At 35.6% G+C, this 16,322-nt stretch overlaps 1 protein-coding gene across 11 annotated transcripts in view; it reads right to left on the reverse strand.

Moving 5' to 3' along the window:
- ATE1 (arginyltransferase 1) overlaps positions 1-16,322 on the reverse strand; it is a 183,258-nt gene that overhangs the window by 128,956 nt on the left and 37,980 nt on the right. For 10 of the 11 annotated variants that reach the window (XM_027839862.1, XM_027839867.1, XM_027839866.1 and 7 more), the window contains one exon: positions 8,484-8,516. The exons of the other annotated variant lie outside the window; for it this stretch is intronic. In XM_027839862.1, coding sequence (XP_027695663.1) covers positions 8,484-8,516 — 33 coding nt within the window. The remainder of the gene's footprint in view (positions 1-8,483; positions 8,517-16,322) is intronic. 11 annotated transcript variants of the gene reach the window in all.

Below are 16,322 nucleotides of genomic sequence, written 5' to 3' on the forward strand. Positions count from 1 at the left end.
GCAGCTAGATGGTGCATTGGACAGAGCACTGGCCCTGAAGTCAGGAGGACCTGAGTTCAAATCCGGCCTCAGACCAAACACTTGACACTTACTAGCTGTATGACCTTAGGCAAGTCACTTAACCTCAATTGCCTTAAAAACAAAAAACTAAAAACATGAAAAGTAAAATAAAATAAAATGAGCTGAAGAAGGAAATGGCAAACCACTCCAATATCTCAGCCAAGAAAACCGCAAATGGGGTCACGAAGAGTTGGACATGACTGAAATGACTCAACAGCAACTATCTTCACCAGACTTGTGAAGATTTATTTGCAAATAAAGTAACAAAGAGCTTTACAAATTTTAAAGCATACTACATAAATACCAGATATTATTATCAACTGATAATTCTTCATGATCAAGAACATTGAGTCTTCCTCCCCTTAGCCCAATAACCTAGAATCAAGAACCAGTAAGGTGAAGCTTCTCTCCCCTTCCTACTTCTTCCCACCTCTATCCACCTGACACTGACACTTCTACTTACCCACTCAGAAACCATCCTTGTCATCATTTCTTACGACACAATAAAATGCCATGACATGCATGTGTCATAAATTATTCAGCCATTCCCCAAGTGAAAGGCACCCTTTCAGTTTCCAATTCTTTGCTACCACAAAAAGAGCTGCTAAAATATTTTTATACACATGGGGCCTTTTCCTCTTTTCCTGATCTTTTCCTTTTCCCCCTGATCCCTAGCTGTTGTATCACTGGGTCAAAGGGTATGCACAGCTTAATCACTTTTGGGGCATAGCTCCAAATTGCTTTCCAGAATGGCTGGACCAAGCTCCACCAGGCGCATCTAGTGTATCTGTTTTCCCACAGTCCTTCAAGCATTTGCCATTTCCCACCCCTTTTGTTTTTTTGCCAATTTGACAAATCTGATGGGTGTGAGATAGTACCTCGGAGTTGTCTGAATTTTTATTTCTCTAGTTAGTAGCGATTTCGAGCATTTTTTTCATATGATTATTGATAGCTTGGATTTCTTTCTCTAAGAACTCATTAGTAATATACTTTGACCACATCAACTGGGGAATGGCTCTTATTTTTATAAATCTGAATCAGTTCCAGGGCAAGATTTCCTAACCTAGTAAAGGATAGAAGCAAAAAATGTAAGATAACAATTTTCATTACATGAAACTGAAAGCATTTTGCACCAATAAAATTAACACAACTAAGATAAAAAAAGAAAGTATTCAACTGAGGGGGAAAAAAACCTTTCCATTACATATCTTTGATAAATGACTAAAATCTAAGATATATAAGGACCTAACAGAAGTATATAAACTAAAAGTCACTCTCAAATGGACTTAAAGGATATGAAGCAAAATCTATAAAATAATTTTTAAAAACTTGTTCCAAATTGCTTTCCAGAACTGTTGGAACAATTCCTAGCCCTGCTTACAATGTTTAAGTGTGACTGTTTTTCTACAATCCTTACAACATTGGTTATTTGCATCTTTCATTATTTTTGTCAGTTTACTTGGTATGATGTAAAATCTCAGAGTTATTTTGATTTACATTTTTGCTATTAGTGATTGTATTATCATGTAATTCACACCTTTCTACCTTCTTTATAATAACAGCATAAGACCCTTTGATCCAGGGATCCCTCCCACTACTAAGTATACTCCAAAAAAATCAATGATAAAAATAAAGATCTCATTTACACCAAAATGTTTAATGTAGCACCATGCATTAAATGTTAAGGCAAGTAGGTGGTGCAGTAAGTAGAAGTCAGAAAGACCTGAATTCAAATCCAGCCTCAAACACTCCTGGCTAGGTAACCCTGGGCAAGTCACTTAACCTATATCAGCCTCATGTTCCCTCACCTATAAAATGGATGATAGACCTATATTGTTGTGAAGATAAAATGAGATAATATTTGTAAATGATCTGTAAAACTTAAACTGCTATTTGAATGCTAGTCGTAATAGTAGCAGCTTATAATCACATTTGTTATGTAAATTTAATTATAATTTCATCATAATTATTGTGATCATTTTATCACAATATTCACATTTATTAAAATTTTTTAAATAGTTATACTTTATAGCAATAATTTTATTGTTTGATTACAACTACATGTAAATTAGTATAAAATATAATGAGAAGTACTTTCTTTTTGGTATAGTAGCAAAAAACTAAAAACAAAGTAGATGCCTATAAATTAAGGAATGGTTAATGAATTTGTGATACATAAATAGAACTAAATAATTCTCTGCTATAAGAAACAGCCTATACAAAGACCCATGGAAAAGCTTAAATAAACACAAGTACAGTAAAGTTAGCAGAACCAAGAAAACATTACACACAATGAGTACAACAATGCAAATGAAAAGAATCAGAAGAAAATCAAAATTGAATGCTGTGAAATTGTAATAATCAAGCCAGGTTGTAAGGAAGAGATATAGGAGAATGTACCACCCTCATGTTTTTTACAGAGGTGGGATACTATAGGTGTGATACACTGTATATAATAACAAACTGGTGTGATTTTTTGTCAGTTTTGTTGAAAATTATTTTTCTTTTTATTCATATGTTAGAAGAGATAACCCTCTGAAAAGAATAGAGGGAAGAGATGTTTTAGGAAGCATAGGTGATGTAAAAAAAATAAGATATTAATAAAAAATGTTTAAATGATTTGATAATCAAAAGAAAAAAGGGAAATGGAAAGATGAATAGAAAACCACTAGGTGAATGACCAAGATATAAGAGATGTGTAGCTAAATGAGGAAGTCAGATACATTATAAAGGAATTCAAAATGAAAAAAAAATAATCTAAGGCATATATCAACATAATAGTTTTTCTTTCAAATAATTCTTCTGTCACTGTCAACCTTTAAAATGGTGATGAGACTGCAGCCTACTTGATCTGCTGGCTGAATCTGTCTGAGAAGAGAGAATTTCAGGAATTTCTTGGTCTCTGATATACAATCCCTTTTATTTAACTACACCTAATTGAAGACATCTGTAACTGGTGCCACACAAAATTTAATTCAGATTTAGAAATGTCAATAAAAAACGTCTATAAGAAAGAAGTCTGATACAGACATAGCAGGGGAGTGTGCATCAGCATCTACAAAACCACACAAAATTAGGAATACAACAGAAATCTGCTGCCTAACTTGATGAGGTGATAAAAGCCCCTTTTCCTATAAAGCTTAATGAGCTCTATTAGTCTTTAGCTTGCAGGAATGTAAGAGGGTCAGCTCCACAGAGGAAAGTAACTGACTCTCCACACATGGCTCCATTCAAATAGCAACATATCAAATTACTGATGTAATTACTATAACCTGACAATTTCATTAGTCATGTGGTAGTTAACTCTTTAGGACCTACAACAAAGAGCCCCCAAAACCACATAGTTCACTCCTGTTTTGATTTGTAACCTACAAAAAAATTTGAAGTTTTACCATAAGCTGCAAATTCATGGGGTTTTTCCCTATTCTTTAAAGAAACAAAAAAAACCAATTTATTTCTCCTTTACCAAAACTTAGGTATATGCCATCTCTAAGTTTCCTTCCCAAGTCTTCATTTCAATGGAGAAATTAAAATATTTCTAGATCTACACATTTCCAAATACTATCACCTAAACTCACAGGTACTGCCTTAGAATAGTAAGGGTTAATTAGCAAATCTAAATGGTACTGTCAAAAAATGTGTATGTGACTCCAAAACTAAAGATTTACTGAGGAATATCAAATTTCACAAGAGACAAATATATACATAGTAGAGCTACATGTTTATAATTCAAGATTACAAAGAGGAATTCAGTTATCAATAATTCTGGTGCTGCCCCACCTCTCATCCTCCAGTTTCCTTAACCTTACAAGTTTGTATCTGTGATTTCAATGGCATAGGTAACTCCAGCACATGAAGTCCCCCCACTAATACAGGTGACTAACATGTCTGTAACATTATCTTAGAAACACCTGCCCAAGGATACTACTCTAATTCATTTGGCTATGCGCTGGAGAGCCACGCAAAGAAGAAAATGATAGAAAAGATTTTGAGGAAGCAGAGGTTAAAAGACATGGACTAAAATTCTACAGGAGAAAAGAAAGCTGGGAGATGCTACGGAATGCAATTCTGTATTGATGATGAAATAAGCCTCCTACCTCTTGACAGAGAAAAGATGCAGCACTGGTGAAGATAGACAGATTTTCAGCTAAAGACAACCTGTTATTTCTTTTGCTCAACAATACCTATATCTCCTATATGGGAAGAGGAAGAGGGGGACGGAGGGAAACGAATAAATGGGTACTGATAGATGATAAAAAAGAAAGACGCATCAATAAAACATCTTATAATATACAAAACGAAACAAATAATACTGCAGAAAGGGACATAAATCATGCACAAAATTTGTTATTACCTTGTTAAATTTAAAGTACTTTTAAAAGAACTAAAGAACACACATGCACAGGTCCATGTATAATCTTTTTTTCCTTCATATCTGTGTGCTTCTTGATGAATGACGGTCGTAATAAATCATAAGAAAAGAAAATTTTTAAAAGAATGAAATTATTCCTTCAGAAATTATTTTCCTAACACAAGGAACACAACATAAATGAAGTAGAAAAACAGAAGGCCTAGGCAATTCATAAACTTAGATTGTAAAAAGAAATACACCAAAATTGGAAGGGTAGCCAAGAGACTTAACAACCCAACCTAAGAAACCATTATGGTCCTGCAAACATGGCATGAGCAGTACTAAAGCCCAGAATGAGCTAAAGCTGAGAATAAAAGAGAGGAGAAGATAAAGAGATTGTTCTTTCATTGATGGTGAGAAAATCTGAACACTAATGCATTGCTGGTAGAATTGTGAACTAATCCAACCATTCTGGAGAGCAATTTGGAACTATGCCCAAAAGGCTATAACAATGTGCAAAACCCTTTGACTCAGCAATACCACTTCTAGGGCTGTATCCCAAAGAGATCATAAAAATGAGGAAAAGACCCACATGTACAAAAATATTTATAGCAGCTCTTTTTGTGGTGGCCAAGAACTAGAAATTGAGGGGATGCCCATCAATAGGGGAATGGCTGAACAAGTTATGGTATATGAATGTAATGGAATACTATTGTGCTATAAGAAATGATAAGCACGCAGACTTCAGCAAACCTGGAAGGACTTATATGAATTGATGGTAAGTGAAGTGAGCAGAACCAGGAGAACGTTGTACACAGTAACAGCCACACTGTGTGATGACTGACTGACTTTGACAGACTTAGCTCTTCTCAGCAACACAAGGATCTAATACAACTCCAGAAGATGCATGATGGAAAATACTATCCACATCCAGAGAACCAACTATGGAGTCTGAATGCAGATTGAAGCATACTATTTGCTCTCTCTTTTTTTGTTTTGTTTTCTTTTTGTTTTGTTTCTTCTTCGTTGTGTTTCCTCCCATTTGTTCTAATGCTTCTTTACCACATGACTAATGTGAAAATACGTTTAATGAGAATGTATATGTAGAGCATATATCAGATTGCATGCCATCTTGGGGAGAGGGGAGGGGAGGGAGGTAGAGAAAATTTAAAACTCAAAAGCTTATGGAAGTGAATGTGAAAACTAAAAATAAATAAATAATTATTTTTTTTTCCCCAGAAAGGGACTACATCTGTGCCTGAGGTAAAGGAACAGTGATAACTTACAACGGGGAAAGGCAGAGCTGCTCAACTCTGACTATGTTTCTGTTTTCTCTGCCAAAGCCAATCACATCAGCAGTGGAAATAATGAAACTAAAATGGCTAACAAAGAGCTCATCCCCAAGATTAGTTAGGTAGATAGCATGGAGAGTAGCTTAGCCTGCCTTTAATTAACTCAAGTCATCTTGATCTCCCAGCCTTGGACTGGAAGGTGTGACTGCTAAGCCACTGCCCATAACATCTCAAAAAACATGGAAAAAGGGAAAGGGACCATAATATTGCAGAAGAGCAAAGATTGTCTTGTTTTTCAAAAGAGAGAAGGAAATCATAGATTTACAGCTAGAAGGGCCCTTCAGGATCACCTAGTACAATCTCCTCATTTTACTGATGGAGAAACAGGTTCAAAAGGTGAAAGTCACACCTTCAAGTGCTCTGCAAGCCAATGGTTGAGAACCTCTAATGCCAAAGCCAGTGTTCCTTCTCCTTCATGCTTCTTCTAACAAATATGCAAACTAAAATCCAGTAAGCTTAACTTCAGTTTCTTGAAAAACTCTACAATGAACCATTAAAAGGATGGCTGGTAAACACCTAGAAAGGGAAGCAGCAATTACAAAGACCTAGCATAGCATCATCAAGAATATATCATGTTCTTATATGAACCAACACAAAACAAAGAAGAGCCAGGAAGGCAATATGTATAATAAATATAACAACATAAATGTGTTGTTGTTGAGTCATTTTTTCAGTCGTATCCAACTCTTCATGGACTCATTTGGGGTTTTCTTGGCAAAAATATTGAAGTGGTTTGCCATTTCCTTCTCCAGCAACAACATAAATGTAAAGAACAACAAAACAATAGAAAATGAATACTGTGAAATTATTATCACCAAGTTAGGCCCCAAAAGATAAGATATCTCCCCACCTTATTTGTAAAGGTGAGGGTTACAGATGTAGACACTGCACACAATGTCAGACTTTTTTAATGTGTCAGTCTTGCCAAACTGTCTTTTTTTTTCTTTTTCTGACTTTCTGGGAAAGGAAAGATGGAGAAATATAGTGAAAAATGTAGGGGAAGTGACCAAAAAATACATCAATAAAAATTTACTTTAAAAAAGAACAGGTCTTTGGTCAGATTAACTTAATTTCCTTTTTTGACAGGGTTACTAAGTGGAAAGATGAGAGGAACACTAGAAATATAGGTGACCTATCTTAGCCAAGCCTTCAGGAAAAAAAAAAATCTCAGTATTGTTGTGGAAAAGATGGACAGATATGAACTAAATTATTATATAATTAGATGAATGCAGAAGAGGTTACAGAGTTGGAATCAAAGGCTAGTTGTTAATGGTTCAATGTCAATGAGGCAGGAGACATCAGTAGAGGACCCCTAGGAATTTGGAACTGTGCAGTTAAACATTTTTATCATTTCAATAAATGCACAGTTGGCAAGCTCATCAAATTTGAAGATGACACAAGGCTAGGAAGAATAGATAATATACTAGATAACATTCAGGATTCAGAGATCTTCACAGGCTAAAACATTGAGCTGGATATAATAAGGTGAAATTCAATAGAGAAAAACGTAAAGTGTTATATTTGGACACAAAAAAAATCAACCTCACAGCAAAATATGGAAGAGGCATGGTTATAGAGCAGTTTTCTGAAAAAGATTTGGGGTTTTAATAGTCTGCAAATTCAATATGAGTCAGCAGTGTGATGTGTCAGCCAAAAAAACTAATGCAATGTTCAGTTGCATTAAGAATGGCATAGCTTTCAGGAAAAGGAAGGTGATAGTTCCATTGTACTCAGATCTCATCAGGAGTACTGTGTTCAGCTCTGGTACCATGGCAGAGGACGTATCCAGAGAGGCAAGCAAACTTGGTGAATGGTGAAAGGAAGCCCATCATATGAGGAATGTTTGAATTAACTGGGCATGGTTAACCTGGGGAAGAGAAAACTGGGAGGGGGAAAAGACATTTCAAGTATTTCAAGTGCTGCTGTAGGGAGGAGGATTTATATTTGCTCTGTTTGTGCCCCGGAGGTAGAACCAGGAACAATGAGCAGAAAGTATAAAGTGGTAAACTTTGGTTTGATGCCAGGAAAAACTTCCTAACAATTAAAGCTGCTGGCCAAAAGCCGCTTCAAGGAGTGGTGTAGTCTCCTTCCTTGGAGGCTGGTCTTCCAGCAAAGGCTGAACGAGCACTTATCAGAAATGTGAGAAATGGGGATTCCTTTTGTGTGAGGGTTAGACTAGATGGCCACCAAGGTCCCTTCCATGTCTCAAAATCTGTGATTCTGTGACTGCTTTCCCTCTTTAAAAAATCAAGTTAAATGTATAACTTTCTCCCCCCAACAATTCCTTAATTATTCCATGTGCTCAAGTCTCTTCTCAACTACAGTTAACTCCTTAAGGACAGCAGTTCTTTCTTACTTTTTTTGTTCCCATCATTAATTTGAATACAGTCTAGAACTTTTAAGAGCATTTAAAAAATGCTCAATGAAAGGAGTGATATTAATACTGTCTTAAATAAAGTAATGCTTTAAAACTAAGGACAAGTTTACTAGGGATAAATGAAAAAGAACGCAAACTGAAAAATGCTATGAAAATGGCTTCTGATAGTGTCTATCATCTAACAGAACTATCTTCATCTCTAAATCAGCCCTTATCAGTTTTACTGAAAACGATATGTCCAAATATCACAAACTGGTATGCTTTATTATACTTGCCTGTAAAAATTACTACAATAACAAATATGCTATAAGAATCTAGTTAAAATAAATGAGTAAATACTTACCTCCAGTGGTGAACTGCAAAGGAATCTTGTGAACTGCATAGCAGGGATTGAAAAGAATCAGAAATGAAAGACACACACACACACACAAAAGAAAAATAAGAAAAAATGTTATATTCACAACCTATTTTAAATAACAATTGCATACTTAAATATACTAAGGAAACTTAAAAAGCTATAGTTGTACATTTTTAAATCACCAAAAAATTTAAAACTGGCCTCATTGCCATCTTCAGCTCTAGCTTGTCTTTTCCCTAGTGCCCATGTATCTGGCTTTCTAAAGTCTAGGACTTATGCACAATTCCCTGAAAATGAAAGTATTACATGCAGCTAAATGCCTTCTAAGTCCCAGTTTTTAAAAAGAGGCTGGATGACTTGTCAATGATACTGTAAGCAGCAATTGATGAATCACACCTGAGGGACATAACCTGAAAGATTCCTTCCAACTTTAAGAGTCTATGTTTTTAGCCAATATAGGTATGTTCGTGTACATACATACATATGTGCACATATGGATACACACGTTTGGGTATATAATTAGATATGAATATATACATATATGATGTATATATGTATATAATATGGATATCCATACTGGCTTATGGATAATTAATAAAAGGAAAAAGTAAGTTCCAAGTCAAAACACATTACATTATCACCTGAAGATACAGGCCCAACTTCCATCTCTGGTGCTTAATAATTGTGTCACCATGGGCAAGTAATTTAATTTCTCTAAGCCTCAGTTTACTCATCTACAAAATACAAGTAATATCCATGGCTCCTACCTCACAGGCTTGTGGTAAGGATCAAATGAGATAAATACATGATATGCTAAACTTAAAACTCTATAAAAATCAGCTATTGTGGTCTCCAAAAACACTAAATAACTTATATTATTACCATTACAATTCCTTTCCATAAACAAAAAAAAACTATAGTTTTTTTGTCTTTATTATTAGGTGAACATTCTGGAAGTGTATACCAAGTGATCAAATCATCACCATTATGGCTATGTACCACAATCTGAAGAAATTCATCCCCTATTGTTTAAAACTCTACTTTAATAGAGCTAGGTAAGCAAGTTTCTACCTTTCATAGAATAACAAAATGTAAAATAATAACTAATGATAACATATTCATATAATGGTTTACAGTTTACAAGTACTTTCTTCACAATACCACCATAAATAAGTATAAATTTTAATATCCACATTTCACAAATTAGAAAACTGAAGTTTCAAGAAATTAAGTGACTATCAAAATTAGGACTTAAACTCAGCTTGTCTAACTCCAAATGTAGTGCCTTTTACACGATATTCAGGTATATTTGATTTTTTAAAAATAATTGCAGGCATCTTGAACTTAACAGCCAATATGAGCAGTCCATATACAAAAAACAGAAAAAATACTGTACATGAAACCCTGAATCTCCATTACACATGGTTTTTTAAAAGTATATTCTGACACTCCACACACTACTTAACAAAAGTGTCTAGCTTTTCTGTGTACCTCTGAACCTCCTTCTATTCTACAAACTTTTAAAAAGGTTTCATTGATGTCTTTATCATTCTTTTTTCCCCCTATCACTACCTACTTCCCCTGCCACAATTCTTTTCTTACAAAGCCCTCCCTTATTGAACTATTAGCATAGTAAGTCAAAACAATGATACTGTAGTTTTGGAAAATTCTACTCTTTGTTCTGCACATTTCATTTTGCATCAGTTCACACAAGTCTTCCCAGACTCTTCTGAATCTGTTTCTTTCATAATTTCTTTTGATGCAAATATTTCCCTATACCATACAGTATAACTTATTCAGCTATTCCCAACTGATGAACATTCCTTTAGTATATATTTCTTTGCTACAACAAATATCATGATACACATAAGACCTAACATGAGTCTCAAAAGTTTTCAAGTATAATCTGAAATTAATTTTATTTTCCATGGTTTATAAACTTTTATTCTGAAAGTTTTATATATAGAAAATAGCATATATACAGTATTACATAATGGCAATTGGCACGGAATGTTACTGCTTGTAGAAATAAAGACATTATGTCTTACTACCTGCCTCTAGCTCAATAATGTATATATTTTCTTTAATTTCCACTTTGAGATAGAATATTTATAAAACAGGTATTTCAAGGAGATTTAAAAACTTTCTTCCCCTTTGAAGTTACAAAAACATGAAATATGTGATTCAAAGCACTCATTCTCTGAAGCAAAAAAAAGCAAATAACAAGTCACAAGTTATATATCCATATTCCTATTAGCAAACATGAAAAAGATTTCCAACTCTTTCTGTTAGTTTACCAGAAAAAAAAATCTATAGGCATTTTACTTCATCTGTTAACTATTTAACCTCTTTCACATAATGTATTTTGAAGAATAAGGAAATAAGAAAATTAAATATTATTACAACATATACTTGAGATACTGACTGCACAATTAGAATCCTTTTAAATAAAAACAATTATGTTAACCATTTCAATGTAACTAGGTCCCTTCTATATCCTTGCTGGCAGCCCACATTAACAGCATTTTGTGAATGTAGATATATAATTGTTTTGAACAAGAAATCGTGAGTAGTAAGTCTTTTCACAAGTTAACTCTCTACTTATCAGTAAGTGTGCTTCTTCTGTTTTTGTTTTTTTGGTGAGGCAATCGGGGTTAAGTGACTTTCGCAGGGTCACACAGCTAATAAGTATCAAGTGTCTGAGGCCAAATTTGAACTCAGGTCCTCCTGACTCCAAGGCCAGAGCTTTATCCACTGCGCCACCTAGCTGCCCCCTAGTAAGTATGCAGCTTAAAAGATACTTCCCTAAGTACATGTAATAAATTCAATGCTAAATGTTCTTAATAAAACTTAAATTTTTCAAAATATTAAGTGATTTTTTCCAGGCAAATATTCACATATAAGTGAGAGTAATACAATTCATTTTAATTCAACAGGCATTTATTATACACCTACTCTATAAAAGGCACTCTGGAGACAATACAAAAATCACAAACCAGTCCCAAACTTCAAGGATCTTACAGCTCTTCTAGGGAGGGATTCAACATGGAAATAGGTCAGAAAGATAAAACAGAATAATCCAAGGAAGGAGGGAACACTAACAAGGTACCATGTCAGGGAAAGTTTCTTGGCAGAAGTGGGCCCAGAACTGACTCCTGAAGAAACTAAGAGGAAGAGGTAAAGACCCAATTGTCATTTCCCCTGCCTCAACCCCAAAGTCAAGTTACCAGAGAAAATGGACTGTCAAGTATGGAGAATAACAAGTAGGCCAAGCAGCTGAAACAATATTTAAAGAGTAGCCATGTGGCAACTGATCACTAATGTGACATAAGTCTAGAAGGGGTGCCAGCAACCTGAATGAAAAGAGTTCATATTTTATCTTTGAGGAAACACAGGGCCACTCAAGAGTCTTTAGCATGATCTGTGCTTTAGGGAGATTGTGTTGGCAGCTGTGTACAACGTGCTGTGGAGAAGGGTAAAACTAGGTAGGAAACTAATTGGAAGGCTACTACAGTAGCTTAGATGCAAGGATGAAGGCCTGAAAAGGGGTGGTGGTTATATGGTTAAGGAAGTGGGTTTGAGAGATAATGTGGAGGGAAAATTTATTAAGACTTGGCAAACTGACTGGATTTGGGGGAAAGATAAAAGAAGAATAAAGGGTCAGAAATGACCAAAGATTGAAAAATTGAGCGTAAGGATGAAGAATAGTGTTAGCCATGAGAAATAGGGATACTTAGAAAAGAAAGAAGTTGAATTTTGGACATACTGTCAGCCTATGGGACATCCAAGTGGAGATATCCTGCAAGCCATGGGTGACGAAAAATTAGAGCAACTAGAAACTAGTTGCTATATAGATAGAAATAAACTGAGCCCATGGAATAACTTGACCAACTGAGATGCCAAGACCACAAGGAAAGTATGCAGAGAGAAGGGATCTTGGGATACACACATAATTAGGAGGTCAGAGGAAAAGCTTCTTGTCATAAAAGCCTAGAGAACAAGGATTAACCAGAGAAGCAGATGATCAAACACATCAAAAGCAAGAGAAAAACAGAACTGAGAAAACTGGATTCAGTGATTGAAAGATTATTGTTAACCTTCAAGTAGCTCAACTGATTGATGGTTTGAGAAGCCAGACTACAAAGGGCTGAGAAGGAAGTGAGAAGTGATAGAGTGAAGGCAACAAGTTAGACACTTTTTCTATGAGTTTGCCTGTAAACAGGTTAAAAAGCTACAAGATAATGGTTTGGGAGGATGGCAGGGTCAAGTGAATCAGAATTTTTGAGAATGGGGAAGATATGAGTATGTTAAGTATGTTAGTAAGTGGAAGGGAAGAGCTTTGTACATAATGAAAATAAAGGTGGGGAGGGGGAGTGATGAATGACAGACAAGCTGCCAGAGGACACGGGAAGAACCGACTTTGGCAAGGAGAAAGACATCTCTCTTCCAACACTGAAGCCAGGGAGAAAATGAGGGACTGGTTTAGAAGAGGTTTAACGACTAGAACTGAGGAGAAGAGAGAGCTCATAAAAGCTATCTTCCATTTTAAGTAGGTGAGGAGGGAAAGGCAGGGGTAGAGGAGGCTTGAGGATGAAGAAATGAATTGAACAGCTGCTTTGGAGAGTATAATAGAAAATAAAACAAAGAAGAAATTAAAGGACTGGTATGCAGTACAAAGGATCGAACTGTAAGACGAGGCAACAGAAATTTGTGCAACACAGTCTGTATGGTTGGGTCATTTCCTCCAGAAGTGCATCAATAGAAACACAAGAAACAGGCAATGGGAATAAGCAAAGACTGGTGCTCAGAAAGGCACAAGTATCAATGGAACACGCAGGCAAGGAATCTAAGGGTAGTGGGCAGCGTATAGCGAAACTGCTTAACTACAGCTAGTTGGTACAGTGAATAGAGTGCTAGACTTGGGAGTCAGGAAAAAAATGAATTAAAATCTGGCCTCAGACACTTACTAGCTACGTGATCCTGGGCAAACCACTTAGCTTCTGTTTGCCTCAGTTTCCTCAACTGTGAAATTACAGGAGATGTGAGGATCCAATGAAATATTTGTAAAGCCCTTAGCACAATGCTCAGCACATAGTAAGTGTTCTATGAATGCTAGCTATTATAATTGCTGTTGTTGTTATAATAAGGTCGAGACTTCAAAGGAAAGAAAGGGAAGTCAGAATGGTTTGAAGGACTTTAAGAAAAGGAAGGGACAGAATTAAGGTAAGCCATGATAGGAACAAAGAAAAGGTTTAATAGATGTTAAAGAGAGGACACAAGGTAAGAACAGTAGGATATAATTTTTTCAAAAGGGTTCAGAGTTCAGAATCATTGACACAGAACAATTACAAACAAGAATGAAATCACACATACCTGTTCCTGTGTATACCTGAGGTTGAGTGAAGATGGAGGTAATGGAAATTGAGAGGTTTGATGACTTGAGAGGATAATGTTTGAAATGGCCTCAAAATTTACAGAAGGCCCCACACTGGAGGCCAGAGGGTAGGGTAAAGAGAAATAAAGAGCCAAATAATAAATTCTTTGTGAAAGTTGAGAAAATGACTTGAAATTTAATAGGTATCAACTTGTTGTTGGATGGAATGAGCTTCAAAGTGCTGAGTCATTAAATAAGAGCTAAGGAAAAGTCTAGAATTAGTAGTGAGGAACAAGAAGTAGCCTACTTTTCCCTGTGACCCAGTGTGCTAAGCCACAGAAGACCTAACACAAAGTACTAGAGAGGATATCCAGTGATGCAGTCTTCTGGGAAAGCCAGACTTCTATTAGTGCAAGAGGTCACTGTAGGAGTATGATGAAAGGAAGAGTGCTAAGACAAAGAAAAGTGTATTAAGGACAGAACAGAAGATTCAGAAGGCACAATGGAGGGGTAGGGCAGAACAAGATAAATAATCTGTTAACCTACAACTTTATATTTTAATACAAAATAGTCAACAATTCATTAACGAGGCATATACCATTTAAATGTTTTTCTGGATAGCATAGCACATTGGTTCATTTGTTTTATAAGTAAAAGGAAGAAGTAGTCCCTGAACTATAAAAGGTGATTAAAATACACATCCACATAGTCCTTTTGGCTTTATTTTTACTTAAATAAGTAGTACTATTTAGGTATCTGTATTAACCAGACATTTCAAATACTATAGCTCCTGATATAATCTATCCCAAAGCATAAATCTGATATCCAATATGCAGAAATATAAAAGTATTATCTGTTTTAAAAGTAAATAACAGGCTACAACTTTTCACCACATTATGTAATAATAACTACTTCAAGTAACCAAAATGTGTTTCTCATACTTATCACTACACATCTGTTATTCTGTATACTTTTGATTTTTCACTACAGCTTCCAAAACTTTTTTGAAAATTACAGTTCTAGTGACCCTTCTCTTCAGTCTTTAACCTAAACTGCGCAATGCCCCTCAAATTATCAGGAGGCAATCTTTGTTTGATGAGTAACTACAGCTCTTTTATAAAATAAAATCTCCATTTATAGTTTGGTATTATCAAATTAAAATCCAACTCAATGTGAAACTTTAAGCATCATATCCAGAAATTTGTAAGCATTGATTCTGTTAAGATTTCAAACTGAGTCATATATATTTCAGACTTTTTTTCTCAGACACATATTTACATTTTTTTCAAACTTTTAAAGCAATATGAACACTAAGTTAAGAAAAAAAAGTACCATGTAAATGTATAATTCTTTGAAATTCTACTCCAAACAAGAACCAGAATTCTACTTTTTAATAGTCCATTATGAAAAAAAAGGACATTTACAACAGCCTAAAGATACAGCCACACCACTTATCAGAAATGGTCTTCTATCCATCCATTTGCCCCTATAACCTTCTTATCCTGAACCACTACTCAGCAATGCCAGCTCCCTTCTCCTACTGGTGAGTTCCTTCCAGGCCTCCATGACAGGAAGTGTTAGGGAGCAGGGAGGCAGTTTTGTCCACCTTTATTCCCCTACTGACTCTGCATGTGACTTCTGGAACTTTGCCACCATGCCTCAGGTGCCATATCACCTTGGAATTTTCCTTAGGACTAGGTGCCTCCTCACCCTGGAACATCCATTAATCCCTGCAACCCTCTCACCCTGAAGGAACCTCTTCTGCATCTTTGCCAAGTCCAGACCCGGAACTCAATCCCCATGTTGCAGCTCCCATCACCCAGCTTTTTAGCTCTCTTTTGTCTGTGGTCTTCAATTTAAGCTCCTTGAGGGCAGGGACTATTTCCCTTTTTGCTTACATCTGTATCCTCAGCATGCAGGACAGTGTCTGGCATATAGCAGGTACTTAAGAAATGCTCAGTGCCTTACCTTATCTGGCCTTTTACCAAAAGTGTGACTGAAAAGGTCTCTCCACTCAACTGGGAATAAAAATTAAGACTGATAACCCAAAATCATTACCCCTGCATCTACTAATGTCATTTGGAGGACAGGGAGGCATGAAGGGAAAATTAAAGACATTTATCAAATTAAATCTTTAATAGTTCGATCTAAAAAAGTTAGAAACAGACACTTCTTGTTAGTAAAGAGATCTTAAAAATAAATAATATAACCAGAAAACATTATGAATACAGTAAGCATCATGGCAGATTTGTTGGTTAGAAGAATCTAAGTAACACAGTAGATAAAATACTGGTTTTAGATTAATGAAGACCTGAGTTCAAATCCTTCCTTAGCTACTTACTAGACGTGCAGCCCAAGGCAAGTCATTCAACCTCCCTCACAATCAGTTTCCTCATCTATAAAATGAGGGAGGTCGGACTTACTGGCTCCTAAGGTACCTTCCAGCTCTA

The sequence above is a fragment of the Vombatus ursinus genome, unplaced genomic scaffold (assembly GCF_900497805.2).
Source record: "Vombatus ursinus unplaced genomic scaffold, bare-nosed wombat genome assembly UNPS02014833.1, whole genome shotgun sequence".
Classification (NCBI taxonomy): domain Eukaryota; kingdom Metazoa; phylum Chordata; class Mammalia; order Diprotodontia; family Vombatidae; genus Vombatus; species Vombatus ursinus.